The sequence below is a fragment of the Hemitrygon akajei genome, chromosome 8 (assembly GCF_048418815.1).
Source record: "Hemitrygon akajei chromosome 8, sHemAka1.3, whole genome shotgun sequence".
NCBI classification, from domain to species: Eukaryota; Metazoa; Chordata; class Chondrichthyes; order Myliobatiformes; family Dasyatidae; genus Hemitrygon; species Hemitrygon akajei.
Genome location: NC_133131.1, coordinates 13,785,942 through 13,813,745, shown reverse-complemented (window position 1 = coordinate 13,813,745; position 27,804 = coordinate 13,785,942). Strand labels below are relative to the sequence as shown.

Below are 27,804 nucleotides of genomic sequence, written 5' to 3'. Positions count from 1 at the left end.
AGTGTTTGCTCGACAGAAGACAAGCAGCATTGTATTTGACGGTAGACTGCTGCAACATTCACGGACATCCCACCTCTCCCGGAAGTTCTGGGAGTCTCCTGCATATTGAGAGTGGCTCCCTGACGCCCGCAAATTATATACAATATCCCAGGAATTGATTTTTTTTTGAGAGAGAGGGAGAGGGAGAGAGGGGGGAGAGAGGGGGGGAGAGAGGGGGAGGGGGGAGGGGGGAGAAAAGAGAGAGAGAGAGAAAGAAAGAGGAGAGTGGGGAGGGGGGAGAGGGAGAGAGAAAAAGAAAAAAAAAGACATCCCACCTCTCCCGGGAGTCTCCCGCAAATTGATGGTGCTACCTCCCTGAAATGAGTTTTTGCAGGGTGGGATGTCACCATTCATGGACTCAGGGACTTGGACTATTTTTTTTGTGTGATATATTTTACTGATATCTTCTATGTGCTTGTTATCCCATATGTGCCTTGTGCTGTGTGTGACAGTTGGTACTACAGGTGTGCCCCCCCCCCCCTTTTTACAAAGGTAGAGCATTCCTATGAAACCTTTCTTAAGCCAAAATGGCGTAAAGCGAAGAACCATTAATTTATATGGGAAAATTTTTCATAAAAGCAAAAATCCTCTTTGTAATGTGAAAACAGATTACTAATGTAGGTCTTTGGTAAATGCGAAGTGGCGTAAAGCGGTGGACACCTGTATGTTTTACACCTCAGCCCTGGAGTAATGCTGTTTCATTTGGCTGTATTCATGGGTATTCATATACGGTTAAATGACAATTAAACTCGAACTTGTGTGGGGGAAAAACATGCATCTCACATCCCTTTCAAGTGCCCCCCACCCAACCCCAAATCTATGCATTCCAGTCCTAGGAAAGACAGTGGTTACCCACCCCACCCATGTCCATCTCTATAAACTCCATAAGGCCACCCCCAAGATCTTTATGCTCTAGAGAATAAAGACCCCGTTTATGCAGCCTCTCCTTTCACCTTCAACCCTCCAGTTCTAGGAACATCTCGTGAATATTTTGGTACCTTTTCCAGTTTTTCCAATCTGATTCTGATTTAATGACATCAATGATAAACAAAACTACTCAACAGTTCAAGCATTTTCCTGAAAGGATAATGATGTTGCCTCCTATCCAGCTGACTATCTCCAGCATTTTTTTGCTTTTATTACAACGTGGAGGCCATACATGCAAGTCCTGCCACAGCAAATATGTGAAAGCCAATTCAATGGACCAGAACGGGATGAAAAGTTGCAACAGTTCCTCAGCAAACTGCAGCCACTTCTTCACGACATTCCACCGAGCTCAAGATTTCAGGATAGACGCGCAAGTCCCAAAATTGCTGGCCGCTCGACACTGGGGCTTTCTCAAATTGTGCTACAATACTGGATGCCTCATAATGTTCAGGAATTCAGACCTGATGCAGAACCTCAAGGCAAAGCTACTTACTGAACCTGTTACCAGCAATGAGCCTATTACAATGGAGGGTAGCAGGACAAGTTCAGTTTATCAATAAGTTCTATTAAATTGCTTTGAGGGCTTGATTTTCTTTTAATATTTAGTAACTTGATAGAGAAAAAGATTTGATATAGGTATACCAGATTTGATATAGGTATATGAGGGGTATAGATAAGGTAAATGCAGGTAGATTTTTTCTACCGAGGTTGGATGAGACAACTAGAGGTTAAAGGTGAAATATTTAAGGGAAACCTGAGAGGAAACTTCTTCACTCAGAGGGTAGTGAGAGTGTGGAATGAGCTGCCAGTGGAAATGGTGGATGTGGGTTTGATTTTAATGTTTAAGAGAAGTTTGGATAAATTTATGGATGGGACAGATATGGAGGGGGTACGGCCCAGGTGCTGGTTGATGGGTCAAGACAGAATAATAGTCTGGCATGGACTAGATGGGCTGAAGGGCCTATTTCTCTGTTGTAGTACTCTATGACTGACTTTGGTAATTTAGTTCTAAGAATTTCAAAACTGTCTTTGAAGACTTGGGTGCCCTCAACAGGTCTGACAGTGCAGTCTGTGCCAAGCTCATTTTGGCCCACCCACACTGAGGCATTACATTGTGTAAGTGCAGTTTTGGATTGTGTAGAGAGCCTGCACCAGCAAATCTGGAAAACATAACGTTTGTACTAACACTGAAGGTCAGTGGCAAGCATTAGGGACTTTGATGCCAAGAATCTGTGGACAAACAGGAAAAAGATCCAAGCTACCAGACTGGAATAAAGGCTCACTCATGCTCAGAAAGGAACTTGCCAGGGTTAACTTGGCTGGCCTGCATGTGACACCACAGCAGCAGTGATTGACCGTGAAGATCAGGCAAAAACGCAAACGCAGAAAATCAGAAATAAATGTTAAGGTGTTTGGAGGAAAGTACAAAGGAGGGTCAGAGGTAAGATTTTTTATTTTAACACACAGAGAGTGGTGGGTGTGTGGTATGCGCTGCCAGGGGTGGTGGTAGAGGTAGATATTTTAGGGATATTTAAGAGATAGGCACATGGATAATAGAAAGATGGAGTAGATTATAAGGTCAGCACAGCATTGTAGACCAAAGACCGAATAATGTTTTATGTTCTATAAATGCAGAAAGTGCTGGAGATACACATCAGCTCAGGCTCTGTCTGTAGGAAGAGGAAGGGATAAAATATTTGTCACATGTACATTGAAACATACCGTGAAATGCGTCGCTCTGTGTCTGAACATTGTGCCAGGGCAGCCTGCAAGTGTCACCACACTTTCGATGCCAACATGACACCCGCACAACTCACTAGCCCTATCCTGTACAGAACTGTGCAAAAATCATAGGCACGTATATACAGCCAGGGTGCCTAACACTCTTGCACAGTACTGTAGCAATTTTGTGCATTGCACTGTACTGCTGGCGTGCAAAAAAAAATTTCATGACATATGTGAGTGATGATAAACCTGATTCTGATATGGGTCTCTGCTGGAAACTGAGAGTGGGAAGGGGGCAGGGAGAGGGGAATCATGGTTGAGAAATGGGGAAGGAAAAGGGAAGCACCAGAGAGACATTCTGTAATGATCAATTAATCAATTGTGTGTAATCAAATAACCTTGTCTGGTGTCTCAGTGCTGCGTGTGTCTGCACCCATGCCACCTCCTGCCCCTGGCACTCCTCTGCCATCTGTCCCACACCCCTCCCGCTCTGCTACCGTGCCACCCCAAACTCAGGGTTGATGTTTTGCTTGAACTGTAAATGAGAGGTTTAAAATAATAGCAATGTTAAGGTCCAGAGGAGATACTTTACGTCGTTGCTGATGGTTGAATCTCGGTGAATCAGGTGCTGCACGTGGCTGTCAATGCTGCTGCCCGACGACAGCTTTGCCAAGATGGCTGAGTGGGTTTCCCTGTCTCTCTGCTTGACAACCATTTCACACGCTTTCCACTCTGCCATTACACTCCTGTACTTGGCAGCAATATTTTCATCCACCTGTGAGGCAAGAACAGAGGGCAAGAAGTGGTTTATAACTTAGGCACTTCGGCACTGGTAACACAGATGTACCAACAGCATCACTACCATCAGGGATCACACAAGTTGCACAAACCCTTCAAACTGATAAGCACCAATCCCGTCCATTAAAGTACGGAGTAGGAAACACAATTATTTCATTTATCAGATGATTACACTTCTCTCACCTGGGTTCATCTTATTTCCTGCCAACTTGTAGCCACACATAGGCTGGAGGAGGAACATCTCATATTCCATCTTGGTGGCATCAACATCGATTTCTCTACCTTATGGTAACCATTCCTGTTTTTGCACCCCCCCCCCCTCACCATTGGTGAACGGTGCCCTTGTCCTTTCTCTTCCCCCATTCTCACAAACTACCCATCATCTCCCTCTCGTTCCTCACCTCCCTCCCTTTATTCCATAGTCTACTCTCTTCTCCTGTCAGATTCCTACCTTTTTCAGACCTTTGCCACTTCAACCTATCACCTCCTAGCTTCTTACATCATTCCTTTCATTCCCCCCTCCACAGGCCCTTCAGCCCAACTGATCCATGCCTGCAAAGTTTTAAGAGGGGCTTTCTGATCTATTCATTCTCTCAGTTGTGAGATGTGGCCATTGATTACAAGGTACAGTCCTCCATGAACTGATCACTTCCTTTAAACCACTGAAATTCATGTGGGAAAGGTGCTTCCATTGTGTTGTTACTGTGGGGGGGCGGGGGGGAGAGGGCTTCAAGAGTTTGAGTTGGTGCCAATGAATGAACACCAATACCCAAGTCAAGACACAGTAATAGAAGATAGATAATGTATGCACTTGGAGGTGGCAGCACTCCCATGCACATCTTGCCCTTGTCCTTCTAAATCAGGGGTTCCCAACCTGGGGTCCACGGACCCCTAGGTTAATGGAAGGGGTCCACAGCATAAAATGGGTTGGGAACATCTGTTCAAAAGGTAGGTTTAGAAGATAAAACTATCAAATCGTGGAAAGGAATGTTTAAAGATGGTGGATGGGTGGCCAATAGGTCCTATAAGGGATTGAACTAAGTTTTATTGTGTCTGCGTTCAGCCAGTCCAGATTTTGTAGCTTGCAATTGGTGTATAGCCATTGGGCAGAGGAAGTACATCTCTTGATGAAGAATACATGCCCTTATATCTGCTCTAGTAATCACAAACTCCATGACTCTTGGGTTGAGAGGGATGATAAATCAGCCATGATCAAATAGTGAAATAACCTCAATAGGCTGGATGGCCTCACTTCGCTGTTACAGAGTTAAAGGAGCATTCATCGCCTATTCAGAGACAAAATATGAAGAACTATCTCCAGTTTAAGATATTCCTGAAATAGGAACGCTCTTAGAAGTGGGTGGATTGGATTCACAATCTTGTTAAACCACTGAAAGCTGGTTGGCTATATTTTCACAGTAAAAAGGTCCCTTGAAGAAGTCAGTCACATACCTGGTCCATATCCTGTTTGCTCATCCCAAACTTGTAGTGGCCCAGAAGAAAAGGCCAGACATCTTTCCTTATTTCATGTTGCACCCCTCCATAGTAAACCATTCGCAGCAGCTCCAACTTTTTGTAATTCTAAAAATTAAGGAGGAACAAGTATTTATTAACACCTATGCATCTTCAGTAGAATTTTAATGACATTTTTGCAAATGATCTTGAAATTATGACCAATCCAGAGGCCTGTAACATCTGTTCAGCCAAGGTGGCATGCAGAGGGTGAGAAACATTGCTAAGATTTTCTGTAGAGTCCTTTGTTCTACCACAGCCTATAGTATGTCCTGTTTGACTCCTATAACAGAGCCAGTCTCTCCAATCAGTTTATTGAGCCTGTTGGCATCTCCCGTGTTGATACCATTGCCTCAGCACACCACCACATAGAAGACTGTACTGGCAACAACAGACTGGTAGAACATGTGAAGGAGAGGCCTGCATACTTCAAAGGACCTCGGTCTCCTAAGAAGTAGAGGTGACTCTGGCCCTTCTTGTTCACTGCTTGTGTTGGTGATCCACTCAAATCTGTCATCCAGGTGCACCCCCAGGTACTTGTAGGTCCTCACCACATCCACGTCCTCACCATCAACAGTAACAGGGAGCAGTCCAGGCTTAGTTTTCCTAAAGTCCATCACCCTTTGTTTTACTGATGTTGAGCTACAGATGATTCAGCTTGTACCATTTGACAAAGTCCTCCACCAGGGCCCTGTATTCATCATTCTGTCATCCCTTTATACAGCCAATTATTGGTGAGTCATCAGAGAATTTCTGCAGATGACATGACTCAGTTTTGTTTCTGAAGTCTGAGGTATACAGGGTAAACAGGAAGGGAGCCAGTACAGTCTCCTGTGGGGCCCCAGTGCACCTTATAGCCAGGTCTGACACACAGCTCTGAAGCCACACAAACTGTGGTCTGCCAGTCAGGTCGTCCATTATCCAGCATACAATGTAAGTGCCAACCAGCACTGAATGGAGCTTTTACCCAGCAACGAGGGAAGTCTGGTATTGAAGGCACTTGAGAAATCAACAAAACATGATCCTCTCCGTGCTGTCCTGCTTATCCAGATGGGAGTGGGCTCTGCTCAGCAGGTAGATGACAGCATCATCAACTCCAGTGTGGTCCTGGTAGGCAAGCTGCAGAGGACTGAGGGCTGATCAGACCAGGGGTCGGAGGTGAGCCAGGATCAGCCTGTCTTGGGACTTCATGATGTGTGAGGTCAGGGCCACTGGACGGCAGCCACTCAAGACTTTCGGTTGTCCCTTCTTGGATACTGGGACCACACATGATGTTTTTCAGACAGTCGGGACCCTTTCCAGGCTGTGATTCAGATTGAAAATGCACTGGAGAATTCCACACAGCTGTTCAGCACACTCCCTCAGAACCTTGGGGGTCATCCCATCTGGTCCCTTGTCTTAGTTTCCCCAGAGCTTTTCTCACTTGCTCAGTAGTGAAGGTGAGTCTATGATGACTGGGGCGCTGGTGGAAGGAGGGGGCTGGGGGAAGTGAAGATTGGGATGATTGCAATTGGTACGTGGAGGTGAGAATGGTAGACGCAGGGCAAGGAGGGGATGTAGACAAAGGTAGCGTGTGCTGTTCATCCATGGAGGGGGGAGGAGGGAGGAGGAGTTTATAATGTTTTTTTTGTTGCATGCCCTGACAAACACACCACAGCAAATTCCTGAGAGACAAACCGTTATTTAGGGGTTCAGAGGAAATTACGTGGGCATTCGAGGAAAATTACAGGACTACCAGGAAAGAGCAAGAAAAGTGATTGATTTGTTTTGTTGGGTAAGGACTTGAGGAGCTGAATAGGATTCTGTGTTGTCTGTGATTCTGTTCCATCATGGAGACAGAGACCGAGATGCTGGAATCTGGAGCAAAGAACAAACTGCTGGAGGAACTCAACAGGTCAGGCAGCATCTGTGGAGGGGAATGGACTGTCGAGACCACTTAGGTCATCCCCTTTCATCTGGATCTATTTGTCCAGATGAAGGATCCGAACAGTGATCGTCCTTTTCCCTCTGCAGGTCCTGCCTGATCTATGGAATTCCTCCAGCAGCTCCGTCTACCCTATCAATGTAGTTTGATGTGGCAAGGATCCCTGGCAATGAATGAGGAGCAGGATCTGTGGTTTGACTTCTTAGTCTCATTACTTGCTTGGTGAAATCTCCACTTTGCACGAAGTTTGAACGATAAACCACCACCCAAGTTCCAGCCTACCTTTCGATCCTTTTCATACTTATTCCAGACTTCTGCCGTCAGTCCGCCTGAGGCTTCACATGGCTTGTTGGGCGGGACAATGGTGTGGTTCACAAGTGCTGACAGATGTGTGCGGACTGTTGAGAGGTGACGGCAGTAGGCCAGCCCTGGGTACAGAGACACAAAGTCTTTCAGACCTTTCAGATTTTCCAGAGTGAAAGGACAGACACCCACAGATAACAGTGAAAAGGTACCACCTGAGCACAGTTCCGTCAGCTGAACTGCCAAACCAAAGCAAGAGGTTGGGAGCATAAGGCCATAAGACGTAGGAGCAGAATTAGGCCATTCAGCCCATCGTGCCTGCTCCACTATTCCATCATGGCTGATTTATTATTCTTTTCAAACTCCAGTCTCCCTGCAACCTTTGGCACTCTTACCAATCTAGAATCTATCAGCCTTCATTTTAAATTTGTTGTCATCCCTTTTCGCGCCTTGTGGCAGATCAGCTGGCAATCTTACCGCTTCTTTAACATTTAGTCTGTTTTTGTGAGGCCAAGTTGCTTAACCCAGCACAGATGGAAAGCGTGCAAGGAGTGGGCCGAACTCAAATTCGGGACCATTTACCTTGAAGCCTGGTGCGAATACAACCACTGTACACCGTTGGGAGGTTATAATTGTTCATTTTAAATACACCCAATGAAAATAAGACGGGGGCTGAATTAGATCGATAAACTCCACTGCTTCAAGTTTTAACATCTGACATTTTCACTAAGTCACACATTATTACTCATTGCTAGTAGGTCTAATATTAATGATAGTGTTTGACAGTCAGGTGATGCTCAAGCAACTGTCGATATTAACAAACTCTGTCCCTAATTCATCATAACAATATGAACCATGATCTCCACTGTGTCACTCCCTCAGCTCCTGTAGAGTACTCACATCCATAGAACGCCCTTGAAACTATCTGTCTCTTCATATTCTCACAAAGCATCTTTAGTGGAGTCCTGTAACAGAAGGCATGGTGATTTTCAAGATCAAACATTTCCCAGATGATAATTTTCCTGTCGAATGAAACAATCTATGATTGATGATTCATCACTTTCTAATTTAAGGTTCCAAGAATAATTTTCCTCTGTCTTAAGTTTACTCCATGCACCATACAAATTTATGTGGCAATGCACTCAATGGCCACTTTATTAGGTACACCAGTACATATGCTCTTTAATGCACATATCTAATCAGCCAATCATGTGGCTGCAACTCAATATATAAAAACATGGAGACATGATGGTCCAAAGATTCAGTTGTTGTTCAGACCAAACATCAGAATGGGGAAGAAATGTGAGCAAAGTGACTTTGACCGTGGAACGATTGTTGGTGCCAGATGGGGTGGCTTGAGTATCTCAGAAACTGCAGAAATCTCCTGGGACTTCCACACACATCAGTCTCTAGAGTTTACAGAGAATGGTGAGACAAACAAAGAACATCTAGCGAGCAGCAGCTCTATAGGTGAAAACGGTGTGTTAATGAGAGAGGTCAGAGGAGAGTGGCCAGACTGGTTCAAGATGACAGGAAGGTGACAGAAACTCAAATAACCACGCATTACAACAGTGGTGTGCAGAAGAGTGTCTCTGAATGCACAACACATTGAACTTTGAGATGGATAGGCTACAGCAGTAGAAGACCACATATACCCAGTGGTCACTTTAGTAGGTATAGGAGGTGCCTAGTATAGTGGTCACTGAGTATATACTTCCAATCTCACTGACCCTTTGAACACGGAAAAATGTTCTTCAGCCCACGCTCAACACCAAGTTTACACTAATACCACTTTATTCTCACCTCAGCCACACTCTAGGAGTTTCTTACAGTGGCCAATTAACCTATCAACCCTCACTTCTTTGGGACACAGGAGGAAACCCATGCAGCTGGAGAAACATGCAAACTCCACACAGGCAGCATAGGAGGTCAGGACTGAACCTGGCTGGCTGGAGCTGTTGGGCAGCTGTTCTACAACGTGCGCCCTGAGACCTCCATCTCTTGCACTCTCTCTCTACTTATTTTTCAGTACTTTTCCCGTCCCTAACACATTCCTTTCTCCAATGGTCCTCACACAGAAGACAGAGAGTCAGAATAAATGGGTCTTCTTCAGGCTGGGAGGACATAACCAGTAGAGTATCCAAGGCATCAGTTCTTGCCTCGCAATTATTTACGATTTATATTACTGATCTGGAGGAGGGGCAGAATATAAAGTAACCATTCTTTCCAATGACACAATAGATGGAAGGGTAACTGTCACAAAGATGTTAGGACTCTGTAACTGAATCTAGATTGAGTGGGTAAAAGCCTGGCAAGTTGGTAATTTGTCTATCGTCACTTGTTTGCATGCCATCCATAAAGATCATTCCATACATAATAAATTAGTAGAATGAATCTAAGGAGCAAACACGAGGAAATCTGCAGATGCTGGAAATTCAAACAACAACACACACAAAATGCTGGTGGAACACAGCAGGCCAGGCAGCATCTATAGGGAGAAGTCCTGACGAAGGGTCTCGGCCCGAAACGTCGACAGTGCTTCTCCCTATAGATGCTGCCTGGCCTGCTGTGTTCCACCAGCATTTTGTGTGTGTTGTTAGAAGAATGAAATAGAATTTTTTTGTCATTGCTCAAGACAATGTGATGTTTCTCTAGTCCGTGCAAAACAGATATCTACAACGCATGCGGTACGGCTTGATTTTTAAAAAAATTCCCATATTTTGCATGCAACAAGTGACTTTGATAGTCCATAACCACCTAAAGCCCATTGGCAAGCTGGAGGGAGGCATTATTCAAGTTGTACAACATCCCTCAGGAGGAAGCTGTTTTTCAGTCTTACTGTTTTGGCTAAGATGTTTCTGAATCTCCTACCAGATGCAAAAGATTGAACAGACCTCATCTCAGATGGGGTGGGTTATTATTGATGTTACCAGTGCACCGTAGGCATTGAGAGTAGGAGATTGTCTCCAGGTCCGGTAGTTGAGTCCCAATGGTGTGCTGAGCCGTCCTAACCACCCAAGTTAATTGGTCATAGTGATTGGGTTAGGGTTAAATCGGGGTTGTTGGGGCAAGGGGTTTTACTCTGTACTATATGTCAAAATAAAATAAAGATAACAACATCAAGGTGGCACAAAAGGGAAGACAATTACAAAGGGAAGAGAAAATGCACTTCATTTGTCTACCCACTCTGCACTTTCTCTGTAAGTGTTAAGTGTGTTCGCTTTTGCACTGCCTCAGTGTTATCTTTATTTAATTTAGCGATACATCACCGAGTGCAGCTCTTATGATCTCATCTATGATAAAGATGAACTCTTAATCTCTCAATCTACCTCATCTTTATTGTATAAGACAGTGGTTCAAGAACAGTGGGATTGAGAGAGAATCTTAAAACGATCTTGGGATAGTGCGTGATTCTTGAAAGAGCGTATGTGGTTATAAAGTGAGGGGGTGAACTCTTAAAATTGAGGTGCATATGAACTCTTTCTTGCAGAGGGTGATGAATCTCTGGAATCCTCTCTGCCTGAGGGTTATGGAGGGTACATTCCTGTAAAGTGGAATATAAATAGCTTCTGGAAGATCGGGGAATTGAGGACTGTGGGGGAAAAGGCAGAAAATAGATAGAATCTGTGTCAGATCAGATTCAGACTTATTATCACTGACGTATGATATGAAATGTGTCGTGAAGCAGCAGTACAGTGCAGAAACATGAAGTTACATATCCTATTATACTGAATGGTGAGGCAGGCTTCATGGGCCGAGTGAAGTAGTCCTCCTCCCCTTTTTTTTGTGTTTTTATGTTCTGATGTTTCAGGTGGAAAGCAATCAGAGGGCAGAGAAAAAATAGAAGCAGAAATTTGTCCCAATTGCTGCTTACATAAGCACCTTGTCAAACCATTACCAGAGGCTTGATTTGTCTTGAATTCGTTTCGCGTCAGAGTGTGAGCTTGTCATATTCTCCTGGCAAGGCAGGCAATTAATTAAACTACTGTATCAAACTCTGGAGCTAAATAAAAGCAAACCTATCTGGATAGAGAGAGATTCAATGTTATAAAAGAGGTGGATTAATAATTAATTATCTGCACATCTCGTGGCTCTGACAGAATAAAAGAAACAATAACAATGGTGTAACACTTCCTGACTAACCTCAAAATTAATGGCTTGTTTAATTCATTTCACACTTGTATCTGGGGTCATCAGCCTCTCCTTTACGTTTAACTCGAATCACCATTTCAAATTGGCAAATTTGTTAAATTTGACCACTATGCTGAAGCCAACTTTGTCACCCTATCTTGTCAGTCAACACCTTGTCTTAATTCCTGATCCGCTTTGAGCGAGCAAAATGAGAAAGCATCAATAATGGTCTAATGTGTTCTTTGACATTGCTGGGATAAGAAGGGAGAGTAAACCAGAGCCAGCAGGCAACAATTCCATTACTGTCGGCATTGGAGAGGGTCCAGAGGAGGTTTACGAGAATGATCCTGGGAATGAAAGCAAAGGATGTAATGCTAAAGCTTTATATGGCATTGGTCAGACCGTACTTGGAATATTGTGAGAAGTTTTGGGCCACTTATCTAAGAAAAGATGTGGTGGCATTGGAGAGGGTCCGGATGAGGTTCATGAGAATGATTCCAGGAATGAAAGGGTTAATTTATGAGGCGAGTTTGATGGCCTTGGGTCTGTATTCGCTAGATTTTATAGAATGGGAGGGGGAGGATGCTTTGAAACCTATTGAATTTTGAAAGGTCTGGACAGAGTGGATCTGGAGAGGATGTTTCCGATTGTGGAGGAGTCCAGGACCAGAGGTTACAGCCTCAGAAGAGAGGAACATCTATTTAGAACAGATTTGATGAGGAATTTCTTTAGCCAGAGGGCGGTGAATCTGTGGAATCCGTTGCCACTGACAGCTGTGGAGGGCAAACCATTGGGTATAATTAAAGCTGAGATTGATTAAGTTCTTGATTAGTAAGGGTGTCAAATGTTACAGGGAGAAGGCAGGAGAATGGGGTTAAGAGGGATGATAAATCAGCCATGGTGGAATGGTACAACAGACTCGATAGTCTGAATGACCTAATCCTGCTCCTACATCTTAGGGCTAAAAGGAGTGTAAATGGCAACTGGCCCTTTACAGGCATCTCCTATGCTCCCATACTCCGTCATTACCCAGATAAATAGATGAATGAAAGGCAATGCGCGGGGCATACTTTTCAAACTGAGGGTGGTGAGCATATGGGTATAATTACAACCTTTAAGAAAAATTTGGCCAGGGGCATGGATATGAAAGGTTTAGAGAAGGGGGTTCCCAACCTTTTTTTATGCCATGGTCCCCTACGATTAACCATGGATCCATGGACCCCAGGTTGGGAAATCCTGCCTCAGAGAGATGTGGGCTAAACACAGGCAAGTGAGACTAGCTTGGTTAGTTGGCATGGACATAATGAGGCAAAGGGCCTGTCTCCATGGGTCAGATGAAGGTAAATGCAATTAGTGTAGACAGGCATCATGATCAGCATGGAACTGGGATAAAGATCCTGTTTCCAATCTGCGCAGATCTATAAACTTATCAATGTTGCATATGAAATGGACAGGAGCCCTCCTGCTTAAGTTCTTACTGATAGTTGCTGTTTAACTTAGAACATAGAACTATTTAACATAGAACACAGAATGGGATAGGCCATTCAGCCCAGGATGTTGTCATGATCTTAATGCTAATTTAAACTATATGTTCTCCAATTCCCTTTATGTTCATGTGTTTATCTAAACTCCACCAAAATGCCTCATCTCACATATTACACCTGGCAATCTGTTCCAGGTACCTCTCTTTAAAAACTTGCCCTTCACATCACCTTCAATCTTTGCCCCTCTAACCTTAAAAGCACGCCCTCTAGTGATTGACTTTTCTACCACGGGGAAAACCTTTCGACCATCTACCATAACTATGCCTCTTTTAATTTTAAAAGCCTCTGTCAGGACCCTGCTTAGAGCCAGCTATGAGGAACAAACATTTAGGAGGAAGATCAAAGAGTTACTAATACCTTAGATCTGTTCCACAATGGGTCAGAGCTTTAAGGGAAGCAGAACTTAGCTTTAAAAATCTAAGATGGAGATTGGTGGGTTCCATACACCCAGTAATTTGTGTAAAAATTTTACTCCCATACTTTCCTCCAATCACCTTAAAATTATGTCCATTGTATTAGCCATTTCGTGAGGTCTCTTCTGTGCTTACGTATTTTCAAGGAGACGAATTGCAGAACAGAAACTTAGGCATCAAGAGCCAATGGTAAAACTCCCAAACCTAACTGCATCTTGCTTTCAAAGTAAACCAAAACACAATGGAGTTCCCTTCATCTGTTGGCCTAGTAGAGCCCATCACAGTTAACAAATTCTTCGTAACACCTTGAGAACTCAGATCAACAGATCAGGATATCAAACACTGTGGACTTAAAAGATCATTACTTAAAAGACTTAGGATGACATGGAATTTCTCCTAAGATCTTGGCTTACATTGCTCTACCAACCAACTCCTCAAACTGCTTAAAATACTCATATTTCAAAATACATAAATTGGCCGCTGCTACCTATTAGAGTATTACTATAAGTACTGGAGGCTGCAGTTCAAAAACTAGCTGATTGGTTGTAAAACCCTTTGGGATGACTCAACAGCATGGTATAGGCCCTTCAGCCTATGATGTTCTGCCAACCTTTTAACCTACTCTAAGATCAATCTAACCCTTCCCTCCCACATATCCCTCCATTTTCCTATCATCTGTGTGTCCATTTAAGAGTCTCCTAAATGTCTCTAATGTATCTGCTTCTACCACCACCCCGGCAGTGCGTTCCATGCACCCAGCACTCTCTGTGTAAACATTTTACCTCTGACATCCCCTTATACTTTCCTCCAATCACCTTCAAATTATGCCCCCTCATATTAGCCATTTCTACCCTGGGGGAAAAAATAGCCTCTGGCTGTCCATTGATCTATGCTGCTTATCATCTTGTACACCAGGGTTTCCCAACCTTTTTTATGCCATGGACTTTACCATTAATTGAGGGGTCCATGGACCCCAGGTTGGGAACCCCTGTGGTACATCATTGCTGATGCACTTGACTTTAATGCTTTATATAGAACTACGCTACGAGGGGTAAAGATAGGGTTCAGTTTTTTTCTCTTCAGATTGGGAGAAACTAGAAGAGGTCATAGGTTTAGGGTGAAAGGTGAAAGATTTAAAGGGAATCTGAGAGTGAACTTCTACATGCAGAGAGTGGAACAAGCTGCCAGCAGAAGTGGTAGGTGTGGGTCCAATTGTAACAGCTAAGAGAGGTTTGGATAGGTACAAGGATGGAAAAAGAATGGAGGGCAAAGGTCCCAGTGCTGCCAGATGGGACTAAGCAGAAATCTGGCCAGCAAGGACTAGATGTGCCAATGTGCTCCATGACTTTATACCATTCAACCCAAAGGTAACTGCCATTATAACTTTGTATAACGGGCACGCTGTTCTTTCATGCAGGTAAGGTTGTCCTGTTCTCCTCACCTGTCGTTCCCGCAGGAGCAGCAGACGGGGACATCATAGGGAGAACCGTTGGTGGAGCAGGAGAAACAGGAGGAGCCTTGGCTACACGGGCCTCCAAGTTGCCAAGGAAACTGGGTTGAGCTGCATCCATGCATTTCCAACAATTCACTAGGATCTAGGGGGAGAAGAAAAAGAAAATTTGGCGTGCCACTTAGAAGCATTCCTCCCCTGAATACAATGCATCGTTTTGCTGGCTGCTTGGTCTGGACCATTTCAGATGAAATCTTATTGGGTTCAAAATTTTTCATGACCTCATTTTAAATATTAACTTAAAAGATAAAATTGTTTAATTGAATTGAACCAAGTTGCTTTAAAATTCAGGAGTATGGCAGAACAAAGGTTGTAATTTTAAAAGTACCTTTATTTTCTATTATATATAACAATTGTACCTTTCGCTATTAGAACCTAACCTGGCAAGGGTAGGCAGGAAATCAGATTATGCCACAGCTGACTTTCTCTTGCTAAATAGAACTTCAGGCCTGGGCGTTACATTGAAGTATTAAAGTGTCAGTATTACTGTTAAGGCAGTTAGATCTGGTTAGATTTACCCCTCTATATCCCACATGGTCTTCACATGACAGTGAAACTCTCACTTCTATACATCCAATGTCAAATGAGGGTGGATAATGCCAGATTTTTCCCTAGCTGGGATTGAATATCAAAGGTGACCCACTTTGTGGTTGTCAGGCTGGGATACAGAGACCCTGAGGGACATAAGGTGGGTTAGTTGGACATCACTAGGGCAATCATTTTACTGCAGTCTCAGCTCCATGGACTTGAGTTGAAGGAGGTAGAGTAAGTCAGGGCTTTTGCTCCTTTTTATGATCCCAATCTAGTGACTGCCAGATACCAACCGATCAAGGACCTCTTGCTACCCTCTCTTCCATTCTGGCTGAAGCCACAACCTATGTTAGAGTGAAAATCCCATTGCCTAAGATAGTAACATTCGAGATCTACAACAGATACACAGGGCCCTCAGCACTGTCAAGGATCCCTCCCATCCATCGCACAATCATTTTGACCACCTACCATCAGGCAGGAGGTACAGTAACATTAGGACAAGGACCGTTAGGGTGGGATGTGCCAGTAGCATTATACTGTTCACTTTTTAACTTGTGCTACAAATGCACCTTATGCTAAATTCAATCTTTTAGAATATATTTTATTATTTGTTAATTTTATGTGTGGTAATATTGCTTTATATGTTATGTGTGAGCTATATGTACTGTGTTGTACATCTTGACCTGGAGAAACATTGTTTCATTTGGTTGTATACATGGATATGGTTGAATGACCATAAACTTGAACTTGAGATTATGATGGTGCCTAGATCGATATTGGGTTGGGTCTGTGGTCCAGTTAGTGTGCAGTCTTCTACTGTTAGAAGCTTCTGGTGGGACTGGCATCAATATCAAGCAAGAACAGCTTCAGACTTTGCTGTTCTGACTGCAATGGCTGACCTACTTCCAATATTCAGTGACAAACATCATAAACATTTGGATAAATCTCACACCAGAGAAGAACCAGTGCAGTAGTGGGAGTTGAGAAAATTCCAACGCAGATGAGAGAATAACCGTAAAGGAAAAAAGTATGAAGTGCCAGATTTCAAATGTGCATTAGAAGCTAATACCCTGTAACCAGTTGCGATTGTGGTCCCATGACCATGATTGCTCTTGGTAAATTCTTCTTAGAAGCGGTTTGACGGGTGACCCCAACCATTGTCAATACTCTTCAGAGATTGTCTGCCTCGCGTCAGTGGTCATATAACCAGGACTTGTGATGTGCACCAGCTGCTCATATGACCATCCACCACCTGCTCCCATGGCTTTGTGTGGCCGTGGTTGGAGGGGTGTGGGGGGAGCTAAGCAGGTGCTACACCTTGACCAAGAGTGACCTGCAGGCTAGCAGAGGGAAGGCTTAACTTACACATCCTTTGGTAGAGACGTATCTCCACCCCGCGACCCAAATCTTATATTACTCATAAAATATAAAGGTTATAATTAGATGGAATGGTAAAGTGATCCTCCTGTTTCATCTATCAGAATATTGAAGGTGTGATATGCAACACACATTTAAGTGTAAAAATGCATTTGGGAATCCAAAATAAAGAGAAAAGTTATTTAATTGGAAAGTAATAAAACACCTCCTGTAATTTATGGTTCATCTTACATCGATATAATGATTGCTTTATAAAGATCCCTAAATTAATTCTTGGTTGGCACTGAGTATTATGTATCAACTTTGGGATATTAATTGAAGTGCTAATTAACATTAGTACCTTCAGACCAAACCGAAATGATGAAAGGGAGAAACATTAGCCAAGATTCTAAGTCCTGGTGATATTACTACAGTAACAAATCCAGAGCTCTGCCTTTCTGACCCGGAAACATACAGCAGAATTTTACTTTGGAAAGTTTAAATTCAGTTAATTACATCACCCTGGAATCTTATACCCAAGGATTTAAATGTAATGTTCTTCGGGGCATAATATTGGCCATCACTCTTCAGTCTGGCCAATGTTTGACCCCAGCAGGGTGACTAATTCAGAAAGCTGTTCAGTTCATGGGGGTAATACGTTTAAAACACTAATAAAAACCGTCAGCTCGGCTAGGAGTATGTCATCTGCAGATGTTGGTTAAGAAGTTTAGATTCTATTGTTGAATATGGAACACTCTTGGGTCACTATCACATATTGAAAGGCCGACGTAGACTGGACATGGAGAGGATGTTACCTATAGTGGGGCAGTCTAAGCCTAGAGTACACAGCCGCAGAATAGAGGGACAATCTTTTAGAACAGAGATGAGGAGGAATTTCTTTAGCCAGGGGTTGGTGAATCTGTGGAATTCATTGCCACAGATGATTGTGGAGGCCAAGTCACTGGGTATACTTATTTACTTTTTTTTAAATTGAGATACAGTGCAGCATTTTGAGCCACGCCACCCAGCAGCCTCCCGATTCAATCTGAGCCTAATCACAGGACAACTTACAATGACCAATTAACCTACCAACTGGTACGTCTTTGGACTGTGGGAGGAAACTGAAGCACCCAGAGGAAACCCACGTGGTCACAGGGAGAACATCTTAATAGGCAGTGGTGGGAACTGAACCTGAGTTGCGTGTACTGTAAAGTGCTAACCACTATGCTACTGTGCTGCCCGCAGAGGCAGATACGTTCATGATGAGTAAGGGCGTCAAAGGTTACGGGGAGAATGGAGTTGAGAGGGATAATAAATCAAGTATAATGGAATGGTGGGGCAGACAAGGTAGGCTGATGAATAATTCAGCTCCTATTTCTTATTACTAAAATGCCACTTGGACCAAACTAATCTGTGAGCTTGGTAACATAGCCAACTAGAGAAGGAAGGAAAAGCAAATAGTAAAAGTAACTGCTTTTGTAAATCAGATGACGGGTACTAACAAAACCATGGAAATAAGAGAAATGCCTAATTTTCACTCTGTAGGGATGAACTGAATTACTCTAAAGCACAAATGACGTTTGTAGATTCTATTTTCACTTCATAAAATTGCACAATGTAAATGCAACAGGAGCCTGTACTAATCACATTTCTGCAGGCACTTTACAGATGCAATTACTTACGATGCTAAGACCAAAAAAGAAAAAGGTTAAATAAAATTGTAGCAATGACATGTTTTGCTGCATTTTTAAAGCTTTTGACGTTGTGCATAAAACATGCGTTAGTGAAACTAATTCCAAGCAGCAAATTTCATCATTGATATGGGGTAAAATTGAAGACTTTTGTTACAATCCTGGGGCATCTTCCCCTTATGATGTGCATTAGAATTTCTGGCAAATTGACTCCAATATGGTCAAACTTATTACAGCAATGTGACGTGCATGAATTCTTCCACAGAATTTTTTCCATGCATCAGCAATAGTGAGAGCAGTTAGCAAAAAGATATGGACTAGACAGTTAATTAAAACCATCTCACACTTCAGTAGAAAATTAAAAGTAAACAGCTGGGAGTGATTACAAGGAGATAGCTTATCTCAGTTCAGAAGGCAGTTAAAAACCATGCTTCAGTCTGGCACTGACTAGGATGCCATCTGAACTCTATAACAGACTTGGGACCACTCCTGTTACCTGCATTGCCACCGCAACCACAACCCCCCCACCCAACCCCACCCTCTCCACCAAACTCCCATTACCCCTCACTCCAATACAAAAGAAAGCACACGACTGTAAGATTCCACATGCAGCCAGGCAACAAAATCTAACAATACGGGAGAAATTAAACATAAATAAAGTTTGAGACAGGTAGAAAAAGGAGAATAGGTGTCAATGTAATGTCAGCCATGACTGCGACAAAACTACACTCAGGTCTGGGCAAAACAAAGCAGGCAGACTCACTGCACTGAGTGCACAGGTTAAATATAAACAAATAACTTAAAAACAAATGCTCTTCACCTTAATTCTTCAGGAAGCAGTTGGCCGACGTATCATTTACTGCAGCTTCTCAATGGTTTCAGTTACAAAAATAAATTTCAGTGTGTATTTATGCACGAAATTTAAAGAAATGTTATTCTTTGGCTTTACTTTTTTAATCTGTGGAAAAGTGCGCCAAGAACCTGGTGAAATCAGAACCTCACAGAACCTAAAGAAAGTATGAAAACCTGATGAAAGGTTGTCCGAGAAATTGAGAAACCAATTGAAGGAAAAAAAATTACCCGGTGAAGAATTACAGTGAACAGCATCTTCATTACTCAGAGGATTATTTTTTGTGTGGCCACATGCACAGTTCAAGCATGTTGCAAAAAATTAAAAGCAACGGCGAGCAAATGGGAAACAACAGTGCTGTCATTACCTTCAGACTGTGAGCAGTGTACCTAAGAGGTAACGATCAGTTCTCTTTAAGGTTTGCAGACTTTTGTACACCAGCTGCCCAGCCCCTGTTCCCACCCCACAAAGCATCATGCCCAACACCCTCCAGAAACTAAACTGAAATCGCACTACTGGTGAGTGATAACAAGATAAATTAATTTGTATAATTCATCTGTCCCGTAATTACTATGTTACCTCAGACGGGTTCATGATTTTCTTTTTTAAAAATGGCAACCTTCGCTCTAAGTTTTTTATGTGAAATTTGCAAAGGAACCAGAAAGGGAAATACCTGTTACAATTATATTCATTAGTATTATGCCTTAAAGTGTTCTAAGCGTCTATTTATATTAGAGAGCAGAAGCGGATTTACTGATTGCTCCAAGTGGCATGAACAGGAAATGATAATTACCTCTGCAGATTGCAATACCTTCAATTTGACTACCTTCAAGCTGCCTGCCATGGAATATATCTGAACTGCTTTTGATTTATTGTCAAATTTGTTTTCTAAAAACCACAGTGCAAAGCTTTAGTGAGCTTTATGTGAAAAGAGTAAATCTGATTTTTTTCCCCAGAGAGTTTTCTCCTCTCTCTCATGGCGATCAATAATAGATTCTGAAGGTCAACCATTCTGTGGGCCTCCAGGAAGGGCATCAGATTTCAGGGGACATCAGAATCCTATCTGGTGCTTTCCACTCCTACTTTGGCCAAGCTCTAGTCACCAGCCCTTATGTAGCTCAGCACTAATTTTTGCCTGTTTAAGCACCCGCGGATAATTTGAGCTCTAGAACTTTTGATTACGATAAAGCACAGCGTGAACACGTGCATTCGATGCTGTTGCTACTGCCTACTTATGCAGATCTCCTACAGCGGGCAGCTGACTGGACAGGGTCCTTCCTCAATGCTTCAGCCACAAGACCAAAGATCTCTGAGGGGTCAACAGCATCACAGCTGGTGCTCAGAGCTGGAACCAGGGATTTGTGCCCCTCCTAGTCAACGGCTAAGCCTGCTCAGTCAATATCTATCAGTCTGCAGGGAGCTTAAAGAGAACCTCAGAGTGGGGGTGGGGGCGGAATCAGCGTACTAAAGGTTCAAATGGATCAAAAGAATTTTCAGGTTTTTAACCAGTTTGATAAAGTAGTGCCAACACTGTTGAATCTTGGGATGAAAACTTTGAGTGGTGCTCTGCATATCTTGCATTTCACTTCAAGTGTGATTAGGCCAAGCTGCATAAAAACCTTTCATCATTTTAGGAGCTGTGAGGTTCCGTGAGCAGATCATAGAAATCATTTCATGCAGCCTATCCTCGTCGTCTTCATCATCTTCCACCGAGATGGAGCGGCTGGCGGCTAAGTGGTGGTAGTTAATAGTTACTGCTTAAAGAAAAGATTGAAAGGGCTAATGAGGAGCATGCCTTCACTGCACAGATCACTTACACACTGCCCTCTTGCCAGTGACACTTATTGGCAATTAACAACAGGCCAGAAATTGTGCTGCAATCCACCGAAACCGGCACCGTTTCTGTGTTAACTTGCTCTAAGCTGTGCATTTTTGCACAGCAGTTAGAAAACCCAACTCTAAGCTCCGGAAAAAAAATTGGAAGGAATTCATCTTACTGTACAGCATACCCACGGGCAAAAATAACATAGGTAATCCCACTCAGTGGAGCGTCACATCATCGTTTCCACTTTTAATGAAAACACGTTGACGCTGACCTCAACCAAGGTGCGGCAATTGGCTTCAACAACTGTACACAATAAGTTAAAATACTGTAAAATTCCCATTCCCAAATACACACTTGGAAATCCCTCCTGGAAGTGGGCATCTGTGCAGAGTATCCAGTTTGCTGTGATATCGCCCACAGCTGAATAGCCTGCATTGCATCTTCGCTGAGACTCACAACACAAGACAAGGGGAACATGGCTATGTGGCTCAGTCCATAAAAATAAAGATCATTCACTATGAATACAGGAAAGGCTGTAAAGGTGCTCTCCTTGAGGTCAATGCAATTTCCATTTCCCATTCTAGAGAAATACCTAGCAAATATGAGATTTGCTGTTTCATCCGGTGACAAGGGAAATGCAAACCAAAACGTAGGTGGGGCAAGCTAGTTATTTTCTCTTTGGAGCAAAGGAGAATGAGAGGCAACTTGATAGAGGTGTATAAGACAATCAGAGGCTCATTTTCCCCGAGGGTATAATTTTAAGGCGATCAGAGGAAAATTAGTGGTGGGGGACTGTCAGAGGTAATTGCTTTACACAGAGAGTGATGAGTGTGTGGAACATTCTGCTAATGGTGGTGGAAGAAGCAAAAACATTAGGGGCATTTAAGAAACTCTTAGATAGGCACATGGATGTTAGAAAAATGGAGTGTTATGAGGGTTAGATTGATCTTAGTGTAGGTTAAGAGGTCAGAACAACATTGCGCTGAACTGTATTGTAATGTTCTATGTTCTAAAATTAACTTTTTATCAACCTGTCCCTATCTATCCAGTGGACAGTTGTTTCCTGATCTGGCTGCTGGTGGAGAGGAGGGGAGGTAAGTCGGTAAACGGGAGCCCAGGTGACAACGCTGCCATTTAAGGACAGACTGGCCCTGCTGGGTTGCCATGGTAGCGTGGCGGCCAGCACGACGTGGCCACAGCTTGGAGTGTCGGGGTTCAATTCCGGTGCCGGCTGTAAGGAATTTGCACATTCTCTCCGTGACCACGTGTGTTTCTTCTTGGCGCCAGCAGGTTCATTGGTCAGTGCAAGTTGCCCTGTGATTAGGCTAGGGTTGAATCAGTGGGTTGCTGGGCAGCACAGCTCACTGGGCTGGGAGGGGCTGTCCCGCATATCTCTAATCAAACAAATAAATATCATTCAGACTTGGAACGCTACCAGGCAAAACCCACTATGACTTCTGTCAGGTTTAATCAGTTTGCAGCGAGGACTCGGAGGCTCATGTGGGGAATGAGATCGGAAAGAGGGAGCCAGTCAGCAGGGGTCTGAAGTGCAAATATCACAGTAGCCTGTTTGTGAAAATGTAATACAAAAGGTTACTAGACCACACTAGTATGGTTAGTGCCCAGTGTGTCTGCCAGAACACCGAATGCTTTACTTCACTCACCTTCAGTGACAGTAATGAAGCTTCAATGGGTGTGTCCACTTTTTATTCCTCCTTCCTTACTCAATACCTACTGTTTTCCTTAACCACCACGCCACCCTACAAGTGGGCTGTTCTGTGTGACATCTACACTGTTCTATCTAAACCACATCATCACAGGTGTTCATGAGAAAACCTGTTTCCACAGCTGGCAGGTAATGGGATCACACACAAAATTCTGGAGAAACTCAGGACTGCCGAAGGGTTTCGGCCCAAAACTTCGAACTGTACTTTTTTCCCACGGGTGCTGCCTGGCCTGCTGAGCTCCTCCAGCATTTTGTGTGTGTTGCCTTGGATTTCCAGCATCCGCAGATTTTCTCTTGTTTGTGAGGTAACGGGATGCTGTGAGAGCACACGCACCTACAGGGAAGGGGCACTATCATCTCAAGTGTGGTGGGCAGATCAGAGGCATTGCACCCAGACAGCAGCCTGCGGGGCAGACGCATCCATCTCGTCTTCCTCTCCCCGGTTCATTCATGCTCTTTTTCACTCAGTCTGCAACCTGAGTGGCAACTTTGACCAATCTCCTCCCAGGTGTAACGGACACACAGGTAAGCACAGAGGAAGGAAAACAGACAAAAAGACCGACAAGACTGACAGGCAGGCAGGCAGACAGACACATAGAAATAATAACAATGAAACTTCTGCTTGATGGCACGGACGTATAAGAAAAAATAAGGGCAAAATGGTAGTGTGCTGTTATTACACCGTCAGCAATCCTGCCACTGTCTGTAAGGAGTTTGCACGTTCTCTCCGTGACCACATGGGGTTCTTCCAGGTTCTCCAGTTTCCTCCCACATTCCAAAGATGTACGGATTAGGGGTAGTGTGTTGTGGGCATGTTACATTGGCACGGGAAGTGTGGCGACACTCGGGGGCTGCCCAGCACAACCCTTGCTGACTTGACTTGACATAAACAACACATTTTACTGTAGATGTTTAGGTATTTTGATGTACATGTGACAAATAATCTTTAATATTTAACCAGGGTAACCCACCAGGACAGAAAGGGGTGCATCCTAGGATTCTGAGGGGGAAACATGAAGAAATCATGGGGACACAGATCATAATCATTCAAAGTTGTCAGAGGAACGGCAAGCGATGGATATTACTCGTACAACAAGCTGGAGGAACTCAGCAGGTCGGGCAGCATCTGTGGAAACGAGCAGTCAACGTTTCGGGCTGAGACCCTTCGTCAGGACTTTGTCAGGGTCTCGGCCCGAAACGTTGACTGCTCGTTTCCACAGATGCTGCCCGACCTGCTGAGTTCCTCCAGCTTGTTCTACGTGTTGCTTTGACCACAGCATTTGCAGTGTACTTTGTGTTTGTGATGGATATTACTCTCCTGTGCAAAAAAAAATGGGAATAAGGATCTGTACAGCAACTAAGGCCAGTCTGTTTAACCTCAGTAGTGGGAAAGCCTTCAGAGGCATTGATCCTAGACTGATTAATAGTCACCTGGTGAAAATGGACTAATTAAGACCAACCAGTTTGGATTTGTTAAACCCATCTTGTACGTAACAAATCTGACAGAAATGTTTTGACAAGGTGATGGACAGAGCCTCCAGAAGGACCACAACCTTGTCGTGGTTTGGAGGCTTGCGTGCCTCAGTGACCCAGAGTCACGGCTTTATGCTTTGGCTCTTGGTTGGGTCACTCATGTCAAACAATTCAAAGGGTAGAGGCCAGACTAAGAGTGGTCCACCGGTCCTCCAGGTTTGGGGGTCCTGACTGGTAAAACAAAATGGTTATGGAAACAGCAATGAAGAATCCCTCCTGCATCTGAGTGGCCAAGGACAGACAGAGATGGGAGGATCCTCACTGCTGCCTACATGCCAGCAGGCATAACGGGCAATAAGTAAGTAATGGACAGAGGCAATGAGGGTTATGCTTTGATGTGGTATTTATGGACTTCCAGAGAGCTTTTGATAAGGTGCCACATGAAAGACTTAGCAATAAAATTGAAGCATGTGGCATAAGTAGGATTTGATAGCTTGCGTACAAAGTTGGGTCTATAAGAAAGCCACTCTAGTGGAAAGTGAGTAGTGGGGTTCACCATGAATTGATATTAGGTATTAGGACCCAAGCATTTTATTAATGTATACTTGTGGTTCAAGCCACAATTTGTAAATTTGTGGATGATCAAAAACTGGTCTTAATTCATCCATTTTCCACCACTGACCGTTAATCATGTCTCAATACCTCTAAAAGCTTCCCACTATTGCGGTTAAAAAGACCGGTCTTAGTTGCTGTAAAGATCCTTATTCCCATCTTTGCACAAAGGACTAATGTTCGTTGCCATTCCTCTGGCATCACTGAATAATTATGGTCAGTGCCCACATGATTTCTTTCTGTTTTTCTCTCAAAGTCCTAGGATTGTGAGCTGCGAGAAGATCACTGTTGGATTGCAGCAAGCTTTGGACAGGCCAGTGCAATGGGAAGATGAAATTTTAATGCATTTTGGTTGCAAGGATAATGAGGTGGTAAGAAATATCAGTGTGTGTGGCTCTGGATTTCCAATATCTGCAGAATCTCCTGTGTTTACAGAATAAGGAAACTGGGATATAAAGCAGTGCAGATGTGTGCACAAATCCAAAGGAACACGGCAGACTAAGATAGCAAAGATGGACAAAGCATTGGCTGATTGGCAGGCGGCAAAGAGGGGGAATAAAGGGAGCCTTTTCTAGTAGGCTGCCGGACACTAGAGGCATTTGCAGGGGTCGTTGTTGTGTGTCAATGCTTGGAATGACAGAATTGATGGCTTTGTGGCTTGGTTTTGCGGACGATATGAAGAGAGGTGGAGGGGCAGGTAGGGTTGAGGAATCAGGAAGGTTGCAGAAGGAGAATCAGATGAAGAGAATGGGCAAAGAAGTGGCAGATGGAATACAGTGTCAGGAAACGTATGATAATGTGCTTTGGCGGAAGGAATAAAAGTGGATTAGAGTATAAAAACAATGCTGAGGGTTTATAAGGCATTGGTGAGCAGCTTTCTGCCCCTTATCTAGGGAAGGATGTGCTGACATTGGAGAAGTTTCAAAGGAGGTTCATAAAACTGATTCCAGGATTGAAAAGCTTATCGTATGGGGAGTGTTTGATGGCCTTGGACCTGTACTCGCTGGAGTTCAGAAGAATGAAGTTGGATCTCATGGAAACCTATTGAATGTTGAAAGGCCATAATGGATGAGGAGAAGATGTTTCCTATAGTGGAGTCAGAAGACACAATCTCAGAAAAGAGGATGTCCATTTAGAATGGAGGTGAGGAGGAATTTCTTTCACCAGAGGGTGGTGAATCTGTGGAACTCGTAGCCACATGCAGCTGTGGAGGCCAAGTCATTGAATGTATTTAAAGCATAGGCTGATAAATTCTTGATAAGTCATGGAGTGAAAGGTTACAGAGAGAAGGCAGGAGAATGGGTTTGAGAGGGAAATGGATCGGCCATGATCAAATGGAGGAGCAGACTTGATGAGCAAAATGGCCTAATTCTGCTCCTATGTCTTATGGTCTTTATTAAACACTGATCTGGCCTCAGCTGGAGTACTGCATTCAACTCTAGTTCATGATGAAACGGGATGTGAGAGTGTTAGAGAGGAACCAGAAAAGATGGGGGACTATAGCTACTAGATTAGAGGGGTAGGACTTACTTTCAGAGGCCTGAGGTTAGATTTGATAGAGGTATATAAAATAATGATTGGTTTGGACAGAGTATTCCCTTTGATGGAAAAGTCAAAGATCAGAGATCATGGGCATATGTATAAAAAAGGAAGAGAATTAAGAGTGACATGGAAAATATAGTAACTGATTAGGATTTGGAATACAATGTCTGCAGATATACTGGACGTGGATTCTATTGTTACCTTCAAGAGCTAAGTTGATAAATATATGAAGAAAAAAAAATTGTAAGGCCAGGAAGGGAAATGGACTTGTTTTGAGTGTTAGAATGGACAGATATACCGAATAATTTCATCTTTGCTGTTACTATTCTATTCGTCAGGGGATTGAGTTCAAGAGCCACAAGGTAATGCTGCAGCTCTACAAAACCTCAGCTGAACCAAACTTGGAATATTGTGATTAGTTCTGGTTGCTTCATTAGCAGAAAGATGTGGAGGCTTTGGAGAAGGTGCAGAGAAGATTGGAGAGCATGCTTTATGAGGATAGGTTGAGTGAGCTGGAACTCTTTGGAGTGAGGGAGGATGAGGGTTGACTTGATAGAGGTGTACATGATAATAAGAGGCATTGATCAAGGCAACAGCCAGAGACTTTTTTTCCCAGGGCGGAAATGGCTAATACGAGGGAGCATAATTTTAAGGTGATTGGAGGATAGTTTAGGGGGGATGTCAGAGGTAATTTTCTTTACACAGAGAGTGGTGGATGTGTAGAATGCCCTGCCGGGGTGGTAGTGAACACAGATACATTAGGGGTATTTAAGGAACTTTTAGATAGGCACATGGATGATAGCAAAAATGAGGACTATGTATGAGGGAAGGGTTAGATTGATCTTAGAGTAGGTTAAAATGTGGGCCAAAGGGTCTGTGCTGTAACCTTCTATGTTCTATAATCGTAAACACAACGGTACACAAAGCAGGCGCAGGTGAAGATAAACACAAATACATAACTGTTACCATCTCTGCTGGCACAAAACTGGGCACGAAACTGGCTAACTTTATGCACTCTTAAAATTGCTAGCTTTCACTGGATCCTAGAACACAGAGATTCCCCTCTATAGCTGGTGCCTGACCTGTGAGTCCCTCCAGCATCTTGTGCGTAGCTCTGGATTTCCAGCATCTGCAGAATCTCTCTTCATGCCCTGCTTCCTAAGCCATATTGTCAGCCAGCTGGTAAACCAGGTGCAAAATGCCAGAAACATAACACCGTGGGTGTAGTGGGCGACTCAATATGTCAGTGGGTGATCAGTGACTTAATGCTTAGAAGTTTACGCTGGGTGTTGGTGATCTAATGTTGGCAGATGCATGCACTAAAGCAGCCGTTCCTAGGAGATTTCCACAGGCCCTCATCCTCTTTCAAACC

At 43.5% G+C, this 27,804-nt stretch overlaps 1 protein-coding gene across 3 annotated transcripts in view; it reads right to left on the bottom strand.

Annotated features, from left to right (window-relative positions):
• The window catches only part of sgsm2 (small G protein signaling modulator 2), a 256,078-nt gene that overhangs the window by 26,122 nt on the left and 202,152 nt on the right, over positions 1 to 27,804 (bottom strand). For 2 of the 3 annotated variants that reach the window (XM_073053274.1, XM_073053276.1), the window contains exons 12-17: positions 20,874 to 21,008; positions 14,758 to 14,911; positions 8,129 to 8,193; positions 7,208 to 7,353; positions 4,942 to 5,070; positions 3,284 to 3,466 (exon numbers count right to left, since the gene is read on the bottom strand). In XM_073053274.1, coding sequence (XP_072909375.1) covers positions 3,284 to 3,466; positions 4,942 to 5,070; positions 7,208 to 7,353; positions 8,129 to 8,193; positions 14,758 to 14,911; positions 20,874 to 21,008 — 812 coding nt within the window. The remainder of the gene's footprint in view (positions 1 to 3,283; positions 3,467 to 4,941; positions 5,071 to 7,207; positions 7,354 to 8,128; positions 8,194 to 14,757; positions 14,912 to 20,873; positions 21,009 to 27,804) is intronic. The other variant, XM_073053275.1, reaches the window with a different exon arrangement.